The sequence below is a fragment of the Martes martes genome, assembly GCF_963455335.1.
Source record: "Martes martes genome assembly, chromosome: 12".
NCBI lineage: Eukaryota > Metazoa > Chordata > Mammalia > Carnivora > Mustelidae > Martes > Martes martes.
Genome location: NC_137900.1, coordinates 59,628,837 through 59,647,822, shown reverse-complemented (window position 1 = coordinate 59,647,822; position 18,986 = coordinate 59,628,837). Strand labels below are relative to the sequence as shown.

Sequence of the window (18,986 nt, the reverse complement as noted above, 5' to 3'; positions counted from 1 at the left end):
GAGGCAGCCAGAGAGAGAGGAGGAAGCAGAGAGTCCAATGCGGGGCTCAATGCGGGGCTCGATCCCAGGACCCTGGGATCATGACCTGAGCTGAAGGCAGAGGCTTTAACCCACTGAGCCACCCAGGGGCCCCGAACCTCTTTTTTAAATAATTTTTTTATTTTTTAATAAAGATATAATGTATTATTAGCCCCAGGGGTACAGGTCTGTGAATTGCCAGGTTTATACACTTCACAGCACTCACCATAGCACATACCCTCCCCAATGTCCATAACCCTATTCTTCTTGAACCTCTTAATACCACCAATTGCTTGTAACATCAAAGTCCTCAGTTTCTTATTTTTTAAAGATTTTTATTTTTTTATTTGAGAGAGAGAATGAGAGAGAGAGAGAGAGAGAGCATGAGAAGGGGGAGGGTCAGAGGGAGAAGCAGACTCCCTGCCAAGCAGGGAGCCTGATTCAGGACTCAATCCCAGGACTCCAGGATCATGACCTAAGTTGAAAGCAGTTTCTTAACCAACTGAGCCACTCAGGTACCCCAAATCCTCATTTTCTAATAGTTAGCAAGACAACACATGTCCTAGCCTCTTGTGTGTTTTTTAGTTATCTTCCCAGTATAGGTGATGTAGTTCATGGGGTTCCTCTAACCTAGCCACTCTCTCTCTCATAGGGCATGCTGTGTACATGAAGACTAACTTATCTAAGGATAGATGCCAGACTGTTGTCTTAAGAAGAGACCTAAGCCATCGGGTTATAGGGAATACATGAAATGATATATGCTGCCTGTGACCTTGGCACCTCTAGGGCCCAAGCTCTGCAACTCATACAAACAACCAGATACTTCATCTGAATACTGCATCACATGAGCTTCTCCCAGACAAATAAAGGTCTGTGATGCTCTGCACGCCTTTTGAAATAGGAGAGCTTTGTGATGTAGTTTAGTGATCTGGTTCCATCTTCTGTGAGGCAGAGATGATAAGGTCTAGAATTTGGAGGCATTAGGTTCCAAGTCCCTGAAAGCCTAGGAAGAGAGATGGCTAGTGAGGTTTAGATTATGTTGACCCCTACCTTTCTTCTGTGGGATGTTGGATATCCCTTATACACTTATGGCTCCATCATTATTATTGCATTAATTATTTGGCGAGTGAAAAAGAGCCACCAAGAATTAAGGTTGGGACCTAACAGGAGCTGTTGCCGGGTAGGGAAACACAATGACCATAACTAAACTGATTAAGCTTCAAACAAGATTTTATCCTCTTACTTCCTCCTGTTACCCTGACCCCTACTTTTTTTTTTTAAAGATTTATTTATTTATTTATTTGTCAGAGAGAGCGAGAGAGCGAGAGTGAGCACAGGCAGACAGAGTGAGAAGCAGGCTCCCTGCCGAGCAAGGAGCCCGATGTGGGACTCGATCCCAGGACGCTGGAATCATGACCTGAGCCGAAGGCAGCTGCTCAACCAACTGAGCCACCCAGGCGTCCCTGACCCCTACTTTTTAATGGGGGTTTCCTCATAGATCCCTTAATAGATCCAAACTTGGGTTGATTCTTCTGGTTGGGAGACATTCAGGACCTTGGGTAGCTAAAATCCTTTGGCTGCTAGACCTCTTATCCTTTAATCTGTTAATATTTTCTCCTGTCTCATTCTGATATCCCCACAGAACTTGTTCAGGGAGTGGGGGTAGAGATATATAGTATAGTAGAGCCTTAAAATGAATTAGTAATAAGAGAAGGGAAATGATGGGTGAAAAAGATAGCATAGGGAAAAGAATGGTAGGAGAGTATATAAAATTGGAATATAGAAAAAGTTTGGGAAATATTTACAGATTTTGTCTCATTTAGACACAAAAGGTAAAAGGTACCCCAGCTTAATACTCTAACTTTCTTGTTTTCAAGCGTCACCGGAGAGTCAAACAAAGGGCTAAAGATAGAACATCAAGAGGTAAAGTCCTAGTTTCTCCTTGGACTCCCCTAGCTATGGGCAAGATTCCCTGATTCCTGTCACTTTATGACCCCTGAAACAAGTAGCCAGTTGCTCTAACCACTGAAGGCTCCAATTGTCCCAGCTGACAAATTCTCCCAGACGACTTTCTGGGGTGGGAAATCAGAGCCTAGGAATGTCCCAAAATTTCTACCTTACACCTGCCCCTGGGAATGAAGAATGAGGAAGTAGGACAGAAGCCTTTTTTTTTTTTTTTTTATAGTTTTACCACCCTGTGGAAGTCACTTCATGTCTCAGTCCATGATCCAGGAAATGGGCATCTCATGATCCTGCCTCACTCACAGTGTGGTTGTGATGATCAAATGAAATTGGGTCCAGGACTGCATGTTGCAATGGGTTAAGTTGTACACAGACATGCCTTAGAGCATTGACTCTTGGGGTTTTCAACCTCTTCTTACTCAAGGCCTTCAGCTTCCTATAGGATATCCCTGCATCCTCTCATTTCTTGTAACATTGTTGTATTTTTTCAGCTAGGAGACATTCCCGAGAAGAAGCTGAGAAGCCGTGGGAGCTGCTCTCTGTCATGAAAAGGTGATCACTTCTTCTTTGTAGTCTCCAAACTCTCAGCCTGGCCTGTGATGATTTCTCTGCTTGGCCTGGGGCAGGGAGGAGAAGAGGGATAATGTCTGGGAGGCAATCAGACACAGTGGATGGTGAAGACTGGTTGAGAAGGTCGCCAGGGCAGAGGGGGACCAGGTGTCTCAGGAAGGAGGAGTCTCCCAGTTCTGCTCTGGGCCAGGTTCACAGTGGTCCTGAAATTCAGGATTTCACTACTATGTAATTCACTGAAGATGCCCCATGAGTTTGCACTCAGCCACAGACAAGTTATCCAGTCAAGAGAATAGATAAATGCATGCACAAATAAATGACCATGCCATATTCCCTTTACAGTTACAACTATTCAAGGGCAGACCCCTGGAACCTGCTGATATTACCTCCATGGTTTTGTCTTCAGGGAGGCCAATTCCTGGGACAGCCCTCAGAAAGGAGCCTGTCATCCTCTTAAAATCTCTAGGAATGGGACTGGCTCTCAAGAGATGCTATGTATAGGAGCTAGGACACTCCATAAACCCCAGAATGCGGAGTTCCCACAAAGACCTCATTTTCCACAGTTTAGGAATATGAATGCCAGGCTATGGCCTTCTTAATCCCAGATGAGTCTGACTCCCTGTTCTCCCTGGTAATGTTCCTGGTGATGCCCCATCAGCTAACCATTGGCTCCCCGCTTCTGCCTTGTTCCTTTTCCCTGATTCAGCTTCTCAACTTGGATCAACAGAGAATGTACCGCACCTCCTAGTCTCTCACGGCCCTGCATTCCCATGGATTGTCTGAGACCTTGCCCAACAAGCTCCAGACCCTCAGCCCAGCCCAGCCCAACATAACTTGTCAATGGCATTTTCCTAGGAGGAAAAGGGGGTGGATAAACACCCTGGGGGTATAGGCCCCAAGACTCCCAGGACTAGGGGCGGGTGGACCAAATCTCCAGGCCACACATATTCAAAGAGGCAGGTGTTGGGGTACCTGGGTGGCTCAGTCGGTTAAGTGTCCCACTCTTGATCTCAGCTTGGGTCTTAATCTCAGGGTTCTGAGTTCAAGCCCTGCTCTGGGCTCCATGCTAGGTATGGAGACTATTTAAAAAAGCAAACCAAGCCAAACAAACAAAGAGGCAGGTGTCACTCCATCAGTAACTGTTGTCATCTTTCCTCCCAGCCAGGGCTGGCTTCCTCAGGAGGGAAGTGTGAGACGGGTCCTGTGTGCAGATCCTTCCTGCCCCATCTGCAATGCTGTGGCTCTAGAGATTCAGCAGTTGCTGGCGGGTGAGAACACCCTGATTTCTCCCCCTTCATCGGGACCATCGCAGGGCTCCTCTTGCCTAGAGATTTTGTCCATGTCTAGTCTCTCTTTGGAGCAGAGTCAGGGTTCCCTGCACTCCAAAGATCTTTCACTTCCATCTGTAACCCCCACAAAGTTACAATTAACGGATCAGAAATCCTTAACACAGTCAGCTGCCCAGTCAACCAGTGTCAGCCTCCAAGATCACCAGGCTGAACTCCTCCAGCGAAGGGAGGGATTTCAAGTGCCAGATGTGTCCAGGGACGCAGGAGCTCGGTCTTCTTCAAGTGAGGAGCCTAGGATTCCTGTGAATCAGCAGAACAAGAGGAAGAGCCACTCTGAATGTGTGCTGGAAAAACAAGGTCAGCTGCCCTTGAATATCTGATTCTCTTTCTTTCCCTGAATTCAGAACTCATGAACGTGAAACACCCCATTGCCTTGCATGTGCCTATTTCCCCAATCCTAAAGTACACGAATATAAATGCATGCATTTCTATACCTGAGGGCTTCCAAGATCTTTAGAAGAGTTCCTCTGACAGCTTATAGCACATAGCCTCAGATACTTTCCAAGCCTGGGAGGGAAAAAAACAATCATTTCTTTCATCATAATGCTACCTCTAAGGCCGCTATTGAAAATATGGGGTGTCTTCCTGATCCTGGGTTCATGAGAGTTGAGCCATTCCACCCAAACTTTCTGGTTTATAGAAGGATCCACTATGAACCCAGAGCAAATACTACTGCAAGCAAATCCCAAACTCCATAGCTCTGGCTCTACTCTCTACTACATTTCAACTTCTAAGTGGTCTCTATCTATTGCCTGGAGGACCCACTGAGGCCTCAGTGTGTTATCTGCAGCAGAAACATAGCTACCTTTCTGTGGTTCCTCTTTTCAGCACAATGAGTCCTCAGTCTCCCCATAAAGATCTCTCACAAAAGGGGAGCCCAGTCCCCTTATTCTTCAAGAATTTCTACATAATCTCTGTACTGTCTAAAATTTCCTTCACCTAAGTTAGCCCCACCTTCTTTCCACATTCCCAAATTTGGGCTTCTCCATCTGACTACAACGAACCCATTTCAGTATCCCATTTCCTCCTCTGGCCAAGTGTGAAGACTTAGAGCAGCACCAGCTGCAAAGGCAGCTACATCTTCAGTGGGGCTTGCTAGCTGTTGCCCAGAAATCTCTGTAGGTGCAGAGAACCATACAAAATAAGCCCTGAGACATGTTTCTGCCTGTCCCCAGGGCCCTACCTGTTAGGAGAAACCCCTTTCAGTGTGCAAGAGGGAGGTGGTGTTTCCCTGGAACATGCCCAGAGCTGCTTGAGTTCTACTTTCAGAAGTTGTTGATTTAGCAAGTTGATTCACCATTGCAAGGGACTGCCCCAGAAGATCCAGCAGTCCAAACGGTTGCTCCTATCTCCTCCTGACCAGCAGCCCCTGCCCCAGAGCAGCACACTGACGAGTGTGAGTGTCCCCTAGCTTGCAGACCCAGAGGCCAGTGGAGATAGTGAGTTGTTTCGATCCACTGTGGCAGCAGGGCCAGTCCACAGTCACTTGCCCAGGCTAAGGCACTGTTGCAGAGGTACGGTGACTACAGGTGTGGGGAAAACTGCTGGGGCATTATTACAGTTCACATTTGCAGCTGTTGGGACTAGAAATCATTGGGCCTGCAGCATTCCAAGGGCCTTGATAATAGCTTGGTTCCCTTGTGCCCAGAAAGAAAGTCTCTAGATGTAGTGGTAGCTGTCAGCCCCTACATGGATCAGGAAGCCACATCCTCAACACTGATAGGCCTTGACCAGCAGCAACAAGCCCCACTTGATGCTGTCACTGATCATTCTGGTCAGCAAGATTCTGGTATCTTCCCACGGGGCCACTGAGAAACTGGAGACAAGTTTTGGCCTTACTGTCAGGGCTGCCAGCTTTTTATTATGTGGCTTTCTCCAGGGCCGTGACCACAGCAATCACTAGCTGATCTGCATTCACAGAGATGTGCCTGGGGCTTTTGAGGGTCCAGTATAACCTATGTCTCAATATCATCTAAACATCAATGCATAAGTCCTGGACCAGGTTTTCAAGATGCCAGTGAGACTTGTTCTGACAATACATAAGCATTCCAGGTTGAAGTATAGGTGAATGGAGATGGTGCCTCTAGAGAGCCAGACATATTGCTGGCCCCTGTCCATTCAAGATATCCATCTTGACCAAACTAAATTTTTATCTGAAAAATTCCTGTAGATACATTTGGGAAGTCTTATAAAGAAAAAGGAGTCCAGGGACAAATTGTGGCTGTCCCAAGGAATATCTGTTCCTAGAAGTCCTTTCAGAGTCTAAACAAGCAAGGAAAAACATTGCTCCAGGATCTCCCCATCCCACCAGGCATCATCCCATGTGCTCTAGAATGCTCCACCTTAAAGAATAGCTTGCAGATAAACTAAGGCAGTGCAGGAGAACCAAAAGCAAGCTAGTCCCACCGGGCTTCCAAGATCTCACAACCCACTGGGGACACAACAGGGGCCCAGATACTTTGTATTCACCTGGAGGGCATGTGAACAAGCTCAGCCTGGCAGAGCCCTGGAACACTTACCCCTGCAAAGGTGAGCACAACTCCTTACCCCAGCAGAGAGAACAAAGGATCCAGGAAGACTTAAAGCAACAGAGAATCACAGACAAGGGGGTTCAGTTTTGAAGCTCTCCCTAGCCAGAGAGAACATCTACTCTGCTGAGGCCAGGAGGGACACTTATAAATAGAACTCTTAGTGCCCCTGACTTCCCAAATGTATCTCCAGGATCTTTCTCAGGTAGGATTTTAGTTAGGTCAAGATGGTTTCCTTGAATGAGTTGGAATTAGCGAGGATCTGTCTGGATCTGCAGAGCTACTATTTCTATCCTCTCAGCTGACTGATCCCTGTCAGCACCTTCACAAGTTTCTCCTTCACTTTGAGTTCCTAGAGTATCCCCTAGGATTCCTTGGGTCAAAAGACCAGATGAGAATGGTCTGTAAAGCTGTTAAAGCAAGTTGAATGACCTCATCCAAATAAGGATTCCTCAGAATGCCAAAACTAGAGTCCCAGAGCTTAATGGGCCAGACCTTACATGACCAATTTACTGGGTAATTATTTGCTGGACCAAACTATAAGTCCAGCATTTAAAGTGACCACATTTTTGAGATCCAAACTTTGCAGGGCCAAAATTTATAGGGCCACACTTTCTAGGGTCAAAAGCTACAGGGTCTAGTAAAAGCAGCCCATATTCACAAGATCCCATTCTTCCAGAAGCTGCAGAAGATGGCTTGGGAAATAAGGTGAAGCACTTTCCACACTGGATTAATCCTGAGATGAAAGGTCAAGGGCATAAAGAATCCATTCTCCTCTCTAAGGATGAAAGAGTGCCCAAAACCATGACAAAAATGGTTGAGAAGACTCCACCCCCGACCAGACACCCTGTGAGAGGAGCCAAGTTGGAGAAGAAAACAGAGGAGGAGGGCATGACCTTCTTTGATGCCCCCCAGTCTCTGGACAATGAACTCAAAGAACAATCCCTTCAACCCAGACGCTCCTGGTTCCTGTGCCTTTCCCGAGATGGCTCCAAGCATTGTCCTCAGCTGGCTTGTGCCACTCAACTAGAAAATCCACCCCACGTCTCAGCTCTCACCTCAGCAGAAGGCACTGATCTACACAAAGAGAATACTCAGTCCAGGAAAAAGGAGTTCATAGGTTCTCAATCCTCTGCATGCCCATGAAAAGGGCTGTCATCATTTCTGTTAATGTGCAGGTGAGGCAGGACCCTCTCCAAATATACTCTATACCTCTAAGCAAAGAACCATCTGTTTCTGCTTCCTTATTTCTAAGGTTGTATGTGATATAGAGAGTAAAGAAGGTAGATAGTACTTAACATACAGAATAGGAGCTTAGATACGTATTTCAAATAGATCAGCATTTTCCATACAACTCTTTCAGTCCCAATCTGAATTATGGATTGGGGGACTTGAGCAAAGAAGGAAGACCCTTGTCCAAGGTGCATGGAAGGTGCACCAGGCTTGAATTCTATCATGTCTTCCTGTGGCATCTATGGGCCCTAGAGGAGCAATGTGGACATGAGAATAGTATAAGAAGTAGCAGCCAGGAATCTAGTGCATTTTTGGCCCATAGGCACAGTTCACCAATAACTTCTTTATATGCCCAGAGTCTGAAGGGAAGTTTTTTACAGGAGTGTCATAATGCTCATCCTTGATAAACACAAAAGCTTACAGGTAATGCGACATGTGTCAGAAGCAAATGATAGAATCTCCCCTCTCTGAATGCTGTTGTTACTGATTAGATCTTTAAAAGGACTAATCATCTGGGAGTCTGCTGCAGCCTGTTGCCAGTCTGACCCCCATTGCCTTTCAGCTGCATGGAATAAATGCCTCCTAGAATGAAGATCAGTTGAAGAGAAGGTTCCCAAAAAGATCACAATAAAAATGACTTTGACATGAGTCTTAACATTCAATAGTTCAAATATTCAACCACTATGTGCCAGTACTATGCCAGACACTAGGAGCACAACAATGAACAACAGGCCTTCCTCCATTGAGCTTATGGACTCATGGAGTAGACAGTCAAATAAAAAGTTACTAAAACACTTTGATAAGGACTGGTTAGAGGAAGTAGGTGAAAACACACAGGAGGGCACTTAAACTAATGTGGAAGGGGGGGTTCATGGAAATTTTCTTAGAAGAGGTGACATGTAGACTGAATTTCAAAGGATAAGAAGTTAGCCAGGAAGGAAGTGGAGAGTCTCTGGGTTTCCCGCAGCCTGAGTGTACAAATTGTGCAAATGTATGGTGTCAAACAAATGGACATGCTATGTAAGAGAACAGTAACTTGCTGGAGAAGTGTTTATAATAATCAAAAGCATATTAAAACTTTTGAGGGCTCAGAATGAGATTGCCAAACTGGGGAATGGATGGCATTCACTCATGCATTTTTTTTTCGTTTCTTCAACTAATACTGAGCATCTACTATAGGCCACACACTTCTATAAGCACTGAGTATACGGCAATGGACAAAAGAGGAAAAAGCAATGTCTTCAATGAGCTTACGTTGATGGTACACTAGGGAGGGAGAGAAAAGAAGCATAAGTAGGGGCTTCTGGGTGGCTCAGTCAGTTAAGCATCTGCCTTCGGCTCAGGTCATGATCCCAGGGTCCTGGGATAGAGCCCCACATTGGGCTCCCTGCTCAGCAGGAGATCTGCTTCTCCCTCTTCCTCTGCCTCTGCTGCTCCCCCTGCTTGTGCTCTCTCTCTTTCTCTCTCTCAAATAAATAAAATAGTTTTAAAAAGAAGCATAAGTAAAAAATACAGTATGTAGAAGGTGACCAAATACATAAGAGGTAAGAAGTTTGGGGAAGATTTAAGTTGGGTGCAGTTTTTTTTTTTCATTTTTTTAAATTTTTTATTTATTTTCAGCGTAACAGTATTCATTGTTTTTTCACCACACCCAGTGCTCCATGCAATCTGTGCCCTCCCTAATACCCACCACCTGGTTCCCCCACCCTCCCACCCCGCCCCTTCAAAACCCTCAGGTTGTTTTTCAGAGTCCATAGTCTCTCATGGTTCACCTCCCCTTCCAATTTCCCTCAACTCCCTTCTCCTCTCCATCTACCCTTGTCCTCTATATTATTTGATATGCTCCACCAATAAGTGAAACCATATGATACTTGACTTTCTCTGTTTGACTTATTTCACTCAGCATAATCTCTTCCAGTCCTGTCCATGTTGCTACAAAAGTTGGGTATTCGTCCTTTCTGATGGAGGCATAATACTCCATAGTGTATATGGACCACATCTTCCTTATCCATTCATCCGTTGAAGGGCATCTTGGTTCTTTCCACAGTTTGGCGACCGTGGCCATTGCTGCTATAAACATTGGGGTACAGATGGCCCTTCTTTTCACTACATCTGTATCTTTGGGGTAAATACCCAGCAGTGCAATTGCAGGGTCATAGGGAAGATCTATTTTTAATTTCCTGAGGAATCTCCACACTGTTCTCCAAAGTGGCTGCACCAGTTTGCATTCCCACCAACAGTGTAAGAGGGTTCCCCTTTCTCCACATCCTCTCCAACACACGTTGTTTCCTGTCTTGCTAATTTTGGCCATTCTAACTGGTGTAAGGTGGTATCTCAATGTGGTTTTGATTTGAATCTCCCTGATGGCTAGTGATGATGAACATTTTTTCATGTGTCTGGTAGCCATTTGTATGTCTTCATTGGAGAAGTGTCTGTTCATATCTTCTGCCCATTTTTTAATATGATTATCTGTTTTGTGTGTGTTGAGTTTGAGGAGTTCTTTATAGATCCTGGATATCAACCTTTTATCTGTACTGTCATTTGCAAATATCTTCTCCCATTCCGTGGGTTGCCTCTTTGTTTTGATGACTGTTTCTTTTGCTGTGCAGAAGCTTTTTATCTTGATGAAGTCCCAGAAGTTCATCTTTGCCTTTATTTCCTTCGCCTTTGGAGACATATCTTGAAAGAAGTTGCTATGGCTGCAGTTTTAAATAGGGATTTCAGGGCAGGTCTCACGGAAAAATGTGGGCATGGGTGTACCTGTGTGGCCTTTGGCTCGGGTCATGATCCCAGGGTCCTGGGATCGAGCCCCTAGATGCATTGGACTCCCTGCTCAGTGAAGAGCCTTTTTCTCCCTCTCTTCCCCACTCATGCTGTCGCTATCTCTGCCCCTCTCTCAAATAAATAAATAAAATCTTTTTTTTTCCAAAATGTGGGCATATGGGATGCTTGGGTGGCTCAGTCAGCTAAGCACTTGCCTTTGGCTCAGGTCATGACCCCAGGATCCTAGGATTGAGTCCCTCATCAGATTCCTTGCTCACAGGGAGCCCGCTTCTCCCTCTGCCTGCTGCTCCCCCTGCTTGCACGCCCACACACTCTCTCTTTCTCTCTGACAAATAAACACCATTTTTAAAAATGTAGGCATGGACTAGAGAGAGATGAGAGAGTATATCACAAAGGTAACTAAGGATATTTCATGTCAGACATGGATAACTGAGGAAATTTCATATCAAACATGAACAGTCTGGAGGCTGGAATATGCCTGAGCTATTCCAAGGAAGAAGCACAGTGAGCCCAAAACAGAAAGTACTGGGGGAAAGTAATGGTGGACAAAGTCAGAGCAATAAAGGGGCCAAATGGGGTAAGGCCTAGAAGGTCATTGCAAAGTCTTTTGATTTTTGAGTAAATGGAAGTTGCTGTTAGAGGATCTGCTTAGATCTCCCTTGTGTTTTAAAAAATCACTTAGGCTGAGTTGCTAACAGCAGTGTTGGGGATATAGACTTGGAGAGATGCAAGGAGATTAGCTGTGAGATTATTCCAGTAATCTTAGCAGAAGAGGCTAGAAGTGTTTAGATGCTGGATTCATTTTGAAGTACAGACAATAGGATACTGATATCCATTTGCTGATACATGTGGACAGTTGATGATACATGTGGACAGACATGTGGATGTGGACAGTTAGGAAAAATAAAAAATCAAGGATAACACCAATGTTTCTGGCCCAAACTTCTGGCAATATGGAGTTACCATTAAATGAAATGAGAAATGCTAGGACTAGAGCAAAGTGATATGTGTGATTGGATGGGGGGAGTGGTAATCAGGACTTCACTTTCTTTTAATTTTTTTAAATTGTGTTCAATTAGGAGTTCACATTTACATAGAGATAGATACTGAACATTCAAGTGTATATATTGATTAGACAATTTGAGCATATGATCCTGGAATTCATGGAAGTATCCAGGCTTTAGGCAGACAGACAACTAGATAAATAGATATACATAGATGATGATGATGATGGTGGTGGTGGTGATGGTGATGATATAGATAGGTAGATAGGTAGATAGATAGATGTATTTAAAACCATAAACCATGTGACTAGGCTAGAGAGACAGAAAAATTATTACATTGGTATGATGAGTGCTATGATATATGGGGTCCTGCCCCAGAAGGAGGTACTCAGCAGATAAGGAGAACCCTGAGGTCTCAAAAAAGTTGTCACAATAAAAATGACCTTGAAAGGCATCTTACATTCAACAATTAAAATATTTGAGTATGTACTGTGTTACAGAAACTATGGCAAGCATAACAGTCACCAAGACACAGGCCTTGCCTTTATGCAGATCATGATCTCCTGGGTAGATAGTCTCACATGCCCAAATTGGCTAATCAAAATAAATACATGGATGTGCAACATTCATCTCATAAGTGAACTCCTGATTCCCTTTGCCCCTCTACCACAGAATCACACATACCAGACCCAGTAGAAAGACAGAAGCTGCCCTGAATGGAAGATATGGATCTATGTTTTGGACAGAAGGTGGTACCTCTGCATTCCCACCTTCTGACCTACCACACAGGAGCCAAGAGCTAAAGGAAGTGCAGGAAGTGCTCTAATCTCCCTATGATGTGGTATGGGGGACTATGGGACACTCCTGCTCCACTGATTGGTAAGGAAATCCAGGATGACTCAGTATCCCATCAAACCAAGAGGTGGTGTCAGGACTGTCTTCCACTGACAGGACCTAATGTGTCCACCGCTCACAAGATGCAGAAAAGCCAGGATGGGAAGAAGCATGAATGTGTCCCTCCTCTGAATGATGATTCTGTGCCTAATGGATGGGGTTCCAGCCCCTGCTGTGGCCCTCAGGGTGAGGAGGCACAAGGCCCAAGCCTGCTGAGCCAACACCCTCCAGGTGTTTTCCTAAAGCATCCCCAGAGATCATAGGAGGTCTTGTGACAGGCACATCCTCACGGCCTGGGAGGAGTTGGGCAGAGAGGCATGTAGGAGGATGCCTAGGAGAAGGAATGTGACTCAGAAGGGTCACAGCAGCATCAGGAGAAAAGCCAAGGTTAATGTGCACACATCCTGGCTTAGGTGGAGCAGGTCCTTCCCATGGTCCCCCTCAGTCTCCTACCTGCCCCCAGTAGATTCCTGTCACAGAAGTTTCAAACAGCTGACCATAACAGCTAGACTTTTGTTCCTGCTCATTCCAATGTGGCAGGGAGGTCATAGAATATTCTGAGTACAGGAGTAAGTGTGTGAGACTTCATTTCCTTGCTCTTGCTCAGTTCTGTCATGCCAGCCTCTTGCCAGCATTCCATGAACATGAGTTGAAACTCCCTGCCCTACTCAAATTCCTAACCTTTTGGAGATGCTTAGATGCAAGGACTCAGTTATCTTTGCTCATCCACTCAAAATTCTAGTCTCCCTACTCTGTAGGTCTTTGGGCAAAATATGCCTTGTCCCTAAATTCTCGCATCCTCTGAATCTCATCCTCCTTTCCACAGCCTCATCTCTATTTTGGCCTAACTTCCCATCGCCACCTTATACTTGCTCTTCTGTGTCCAGGCTGAATCCCTGGCAGGATGGTAGTAATATATGAACATAGTAGTGAAAAAAGCAAGTTACAAAAATAATCATATTACAATCTCATTTTTAAAATATTATAGATTTTATTTTTGTTTTTTAACTTTATTTTTTCCATGTTCCAAGATTCATTGTTTATACATCACACCTAGTTTTTATTTTTAGAGCGGTTTTAGGTTTGCAGAAATATTGAGCAGCAAGTACAGGGAATTCCCATATATCTCTTTCCACCCTTGACCACATACAGTTTCCCTTCTTTTAACATTTTGCATTTAGTGTGGTAAATTAAAATTGATGAGCCAATATCAATACATTATTATTAACCAAGGTTCATAGTTTACATTAGGTTTCATTCCTTGTGTTATACATGCTATGGGTTTTAACCAATGTATAATGACGTGTATCTACCATTAAGGTATCATACAGAATAGTTTCTGTACCCTAGGAATTCTGTGTATTCCACCTATTCATTCCTTTTTCCCTTCCTCCAAATCCTTGGCAACCACTGATCCTTTTTTTTTTTTTTAATGTTTCTTACCACCAATACTTTTTTAAAAACTGTGGTAAAATATACATATAACATGAAATTTACTATTTTAATCATTTAAAAATTTTTAAAAAGATTTTATTTATTTGAAAGACACCATGAGAGAGGGGACACAAGCAGGGGGAGTGGGAGAGGGAGAAGCAGGCTTCCCACCAAGCAGGGAGCCCAATGCGGGGCTCAATCCCAGGACCCTGGGATGATGACCTGAGCTAAAGGCAGACACCTAATGACTGAGCCACCCAGGCCCCTATTTTAACCATTTTTAAGTGTATAATTCAGTAGCATTAAGTACATTCAGTGTTGTATAACCATCATCACTATTTCTAAAACTTTTTCATCAACCCAAATTGAAACTCTGTATTCATTAAACAATAACCCCCAACTTCCCCCCGCCACCCCAGTGCCTGGTAACTTCTATTTTCTGTCTCTATCAATTTCCTTATTTTAGTTACTTCATATAAGAGAAATCATGCAATATCTGTCCTTTTGTGTCTGGCTTATTTTTTTTTAATTTTTTATTTCTTTTCAGCACAACAGTATTCATCGTTTTTTCACCACACCCAGTGCTCCATGCAATCTGTGCCCTCCCTAGTACCCACCACCTGGTTCCCCCAACCTCCCACCCCCCAACCTCCCACCCCCCGCCCCTTCAAACCCTCAGGTTGTTTTTCAGAGTCCATAGTCTCTCATGGTTCACCTCCCCTTCCAATTCCCCTCAACTCCCTTCTCCTCTCCATCTCCCCATGTCCTCCATGTTCTTTGTTATGCTCCACAAATAAGTGAAACCATATGATAATTGACTCTCTCTGCTTGACTTATTTCACTCAGCATAATCTCTTCCAGTCCCATCCATGTTGCTACAAAAGTTGGGTATTCATCCTTTCTGATGGAGGCATAATACTCCATAGTGTATATGGACCACATGTTCCTTATCGATTCATCCGTTGAAGGACATCTTGGTTCTTTCCACAGTTTGGCAACTGTGGCCATTGCTGCTGTAAACATTGGGGTACAGATGGCCCTTCTTTTCACTACATCTATATCTTTGGGGTAAATACCCAGTAGTGCAATTGCAGGGTCATAGGGAAGCTCTATTTTTAATTTCTTGAGGAATCTCCACACTGTTTTCCAAAGTGGCTGCACCAACTTGCATTCCCACCAACAGTGTAAGAGGGTTCCCCTTTCTCCACATCCTCTCCAATACATGTTGTTTCCTGTCTTGCTAATTTTGGCCATTCTAACTGGTGTAAGGTGGTATCTCAATGTGGTTTTACTTTGAATCTCCCTGATGGCTAGTGATGATGAACATTTTTTCATGTGTCTGATAGCCATTTGTATGTCTTCATTGGAGAAGTGTCTGTTCATATCTTCTGCCCATTTTTTAATATGATTGTCTGTTTTGTGTGTGTTGAGTTTGAGGAGTTCTTTTTTTTTAATTAAATTTTTTATTTATTTTCAGCATAACAGTATTCATTGTTTTTTCACCATACCCAGTGCTCCATGCAATCTGTGCCCTCCCTAATACCCACCACCTGGTTCCCCCAACCTCCCACCCCCCGCCCCTTCAAAACCCTCAGGTTGTTTTTCAGAGTCCATAGTCTCTCATGGTTCACCTCCCCTTCCAATTTCCCTCAACTCCCTTCTCCTCTCCATCTCCCCTTGTCCTCTATATTATTTGTTATGCTCCACAAATAAGTGAAACTATATGATACTTGACTCTCTCTGTTTGACTTATTTCATTCAGCATAATCTCTTCCAGTCCTGTCCATGTTGCTACAAAAGTTGGGTATTCGTCCTTTCTGATGGAGGCATAATACTCCATAGTGTATATGGACCACATCTTCCTTATCGATTCATCCGTTGAAGGGCATCTTGGTTCTTTCCACAGTTTGGCGACCGTGGCCATTGCTGCTATAAACATTGGGGTACAGATGGCCCTTCTTTTCACTACATCTGTATCTTTGGGGTAAATACCCAGAAGTGCAATTGCAGGGTCATAGGAAAGCTCTATTTTTAATTTCCTGAGGAATCTCCACACTGTTCTCCAAAGTGGATCCTAGATATCAACCTTTTGTCTGTACTGTCATTTGCAAATATCTTCTCCCATTCCATGGGTTGCCTCTTTGTTTTGTTGACTGTTTCCTTTGCTGGGCAGAAGCTTTTGATCTTGATGAAGTCCCAAAAGTTCATTTTCACTTTTGTTTCCTTCGCCTTTGGAGACATATCTTGAATTTTTCAAAGAGCTGGAGCAAATAATCCTAAAATTTGTATGGAATCAGAAGAGACCCCAAATTGCTAAGGAAATGTTGAAAAACAAAAACAAAACTGGCGGCATCACGTTACCTGATTTCAAGCTTTACTACAAAGCTGTGATCACCAAGACAGCATGGTACTGGCATAAAAACAGACACATAGACCAGTGGAACAGAGTAGAGAGCCCAGATATGGACCCTCAACTCTATGGTCAAATAATCTTTGACAAAACAGGAAAAAATATCCAGTGGAAAAAAGACAGTCTCTTCAATAAATGGTGCTGGGAAAACTGGACAGCTATATGTAGAAGAATGAAACTCCACCATTCTCTTACACCGTACACAAAGATAAACTCGAAATGGACAAAAGACCTCAACGTGAGACAGGAATGGATCAGAATCCTAGAGGAGAACATAGGCAGTAACCTCTTTGATATCCGCCACAGCAACTTCTTTCAAGATTTTATTTATTTATTTGACAGAGAGAGAGATCACAAGTAGGCAGAGAGGCAGCCGGGGGGTGGGGGGCGGTGGGGGGCGAAGCAGGCTCCCCACTGAGCAGAGAGCCTGATGCGGGGCTGGATCCCAGGACCCTGAGATCATGACCGAAGCCGAAGGCAGAGGCCCCAACCACTGAGCCAGTCAGGCGCCCCTGTGTCTGGCTTATTTGCTTCTGACATAATGTGTTCAAGTTTCATCTATATTGTACATGTATCAGAATTTAATTTCTTTTTATTGCTAAATATTCCACATTGTGTATATATTATATTTTGATTATCCATTTACCCATCGATGGGCAACTTGGTTTGTTTCCTCTTGTAGCTACTGTGAGAAATGCTGCTAGGAACATTTGTGTCCCGGCTTTCTATTTCTTTAGATATGTACCTAGACGTCGAATTGTTGAATCATATGGTAATTCTGTGTTTAACTTTTAAAGAATCTGCTACCAAATTGTTTTCTACAACAGCATTTTGCATTTCCACCAACAATGAATGAGAGATCTTATTGGTCCACATCCTTACCAGCATTCACTGTTAGTGTTCTGGATTTTGGCCATTCTAATAGGTGTGTAGTGGTATCTCATAGTGGTTTTAATTTTCAATTCTCTAATGACATATAATGTTGAATATCTTTCTGCATCTTTTTTTGGTGAACGGCTCAGGTCCTTTGACCATTTTTTAAATTCTTATTGTTGAGTTGTTGTTGTTGTTTTTGTTGTTGTTTGATATCTCAATGTGTTTTTTTATTTTTTATTTCTTTTCAGCGTAACAGTATTCATCGTTTTTTCACCACACCCAGTGCTCCATGCAATCCTTGCCCTCCCTAGTACCCACCACCTGGTTCCCCCAACCTCCCACCCCCTGCCCCTTCGAAACCCTCAGGTTGTTTTTCAGAGTCCATAGTATCTCATGTTCACCTCCCCTTCCAATTTCCCTCAACTCCCTTCTCCTCTCCATCTACCCTTGTCCTCCATATTGTTTGTTATGCTCCACAAATAAGTGAAACCATATGATATTGTTGAGTTTTAATAATTTTTTTGTATATTTTGGATATCAGTCCTTTATCAGATATGTCTTTTGCACAAATTTTCTCCAAGTGTGGCTTGCTTTTTCATTCTCTTAGCAGTGTCTTTTGGAAAGAAGTTTTTAGTTTTAATGAAGTCCAGGTTAATTTTTTTCGTGGATTTTGCTCTTGATGATGCATCTAAGAAGTCATCATCAAACCCAAGGACATATGGATTTTCTCATAATCTCATTCTTGAAAGAAAAAAATATATGTTTCCATTTTTCATCTTTTGTTAATCTGTATTTTCTGATTTTTACATTGCAAATTAATTACAAACTTTATTATATAATTTAAAAATCCCAAATTTGGCTACAAGGTAGCTTCTTTTAGTTTTACATATAGCACTCTGTGACCCAGAAGACAAAGTTTTACCACTTTGGGTTTCAGTTTCCCTATCTATCAGTGAGTACTGAAACAGAGAAATCACCGAGTTCCCTTTCTGTCATAACATCTAGCATACTCATACTTTTTTTTCAAGTGGTTTAAAAAGTCCAGGGACTTAATTGGAGCACGCAGCCAGGATTCTCTCTAGAATCCAGTCATGGGGCAGGGGAGGACTGTGTGTATATGTGTAAACATTTTTTAGGCTATTCACCTAGGATTTTATTGAAGTAAGAAGGTGGGTCTATAGCTTACAGACACTGTCCACATGCCTCATGAGCACAAGCTGTGCTCTATGGTTAGATGGGAAAGCAGGTCCCTATGAGGGGAATAGGCACACCACACCAGGGAGGAGAAGGTGAAACTGACATACAATCTGGAACATAAATTGGTACAGCCACTGTGGAAAACAGTATGGAAGATCCTCACAAATTAAAAATAGAAATACTATAAGATCCAGTAATTCCACTATTGGGTATTTACCCAAAGAAAATGAAAACATTAATTCAAAAAGAAATATGTACCTCTTTATTTACTGCAGCATTATTTCCAATCGCCAAGATATGGAAGCAACCTAAATGTCTATCAATAGATGAATGGATAAGGAAGATGCAGCACACACACACACACCCCTTACGTATATAATGGAATATTATACAGCCATAAAAAGGATGAGATCATGCCATTTGAGACAATGAATGGACCTAGAGGGCATAATGCTATGTGAAATAATTATTGCTAAATATTCCACTTTGTGTATATGTTATATTTTGCTTATCTGAATGCCATATGATTTCACTAATATGTGGAATTGAAAAAAATGAATAAACAAAAAAGCAGAATCAGATCTATAAATACAGAAAACAAACTGATGGTTTCCTGAGGGGAAGAGGTGGGGTTGTTGGGCAAAATGGGTAAAAGGAGAGGGAGATACAGCATAAAGAATACAGTCAGTGATATTGTAATAGTGATGTATATGGACAGATGGTACCT

The 18,986-nt window shown here is 43.2% G+C and overlaps 2 protein-coding genes across 2 annotated transcripts in view; one reads left to right on the top strand and one right to left on the bottom strand.

Annotated features, from left to right (window-relative positions):
• Positions 1-18,986, bottom strand: part of PHF24 (PHD finger protein 24) — a 205,408-nt gene that overhangs the window by 124,131 nt on the left and 62,291 nt on the right. The window lies entirely within an intron of this gene.
• Positions 1,055-7,642, top strand: SPATA31F3 (SPATA31 subfamily F member 3; the record flags this gene model as incomplete). The annotated part of the gene is made up of 5 exons (XM_080820397.1): positions 1,055-1,198; positions 1,896-1,941; positions 2,472-2,532; positions 3,712-4,196; positions 7,107-7,642. 5 exons carry the CDS (start codon positions 1,055-1,057, stop codon positions 7,571-7,573), a joined length of 1,203 nt encoding a protein of 400 aa, XP_080676523.1. The 3' UTR covers positions 7,574-7,642.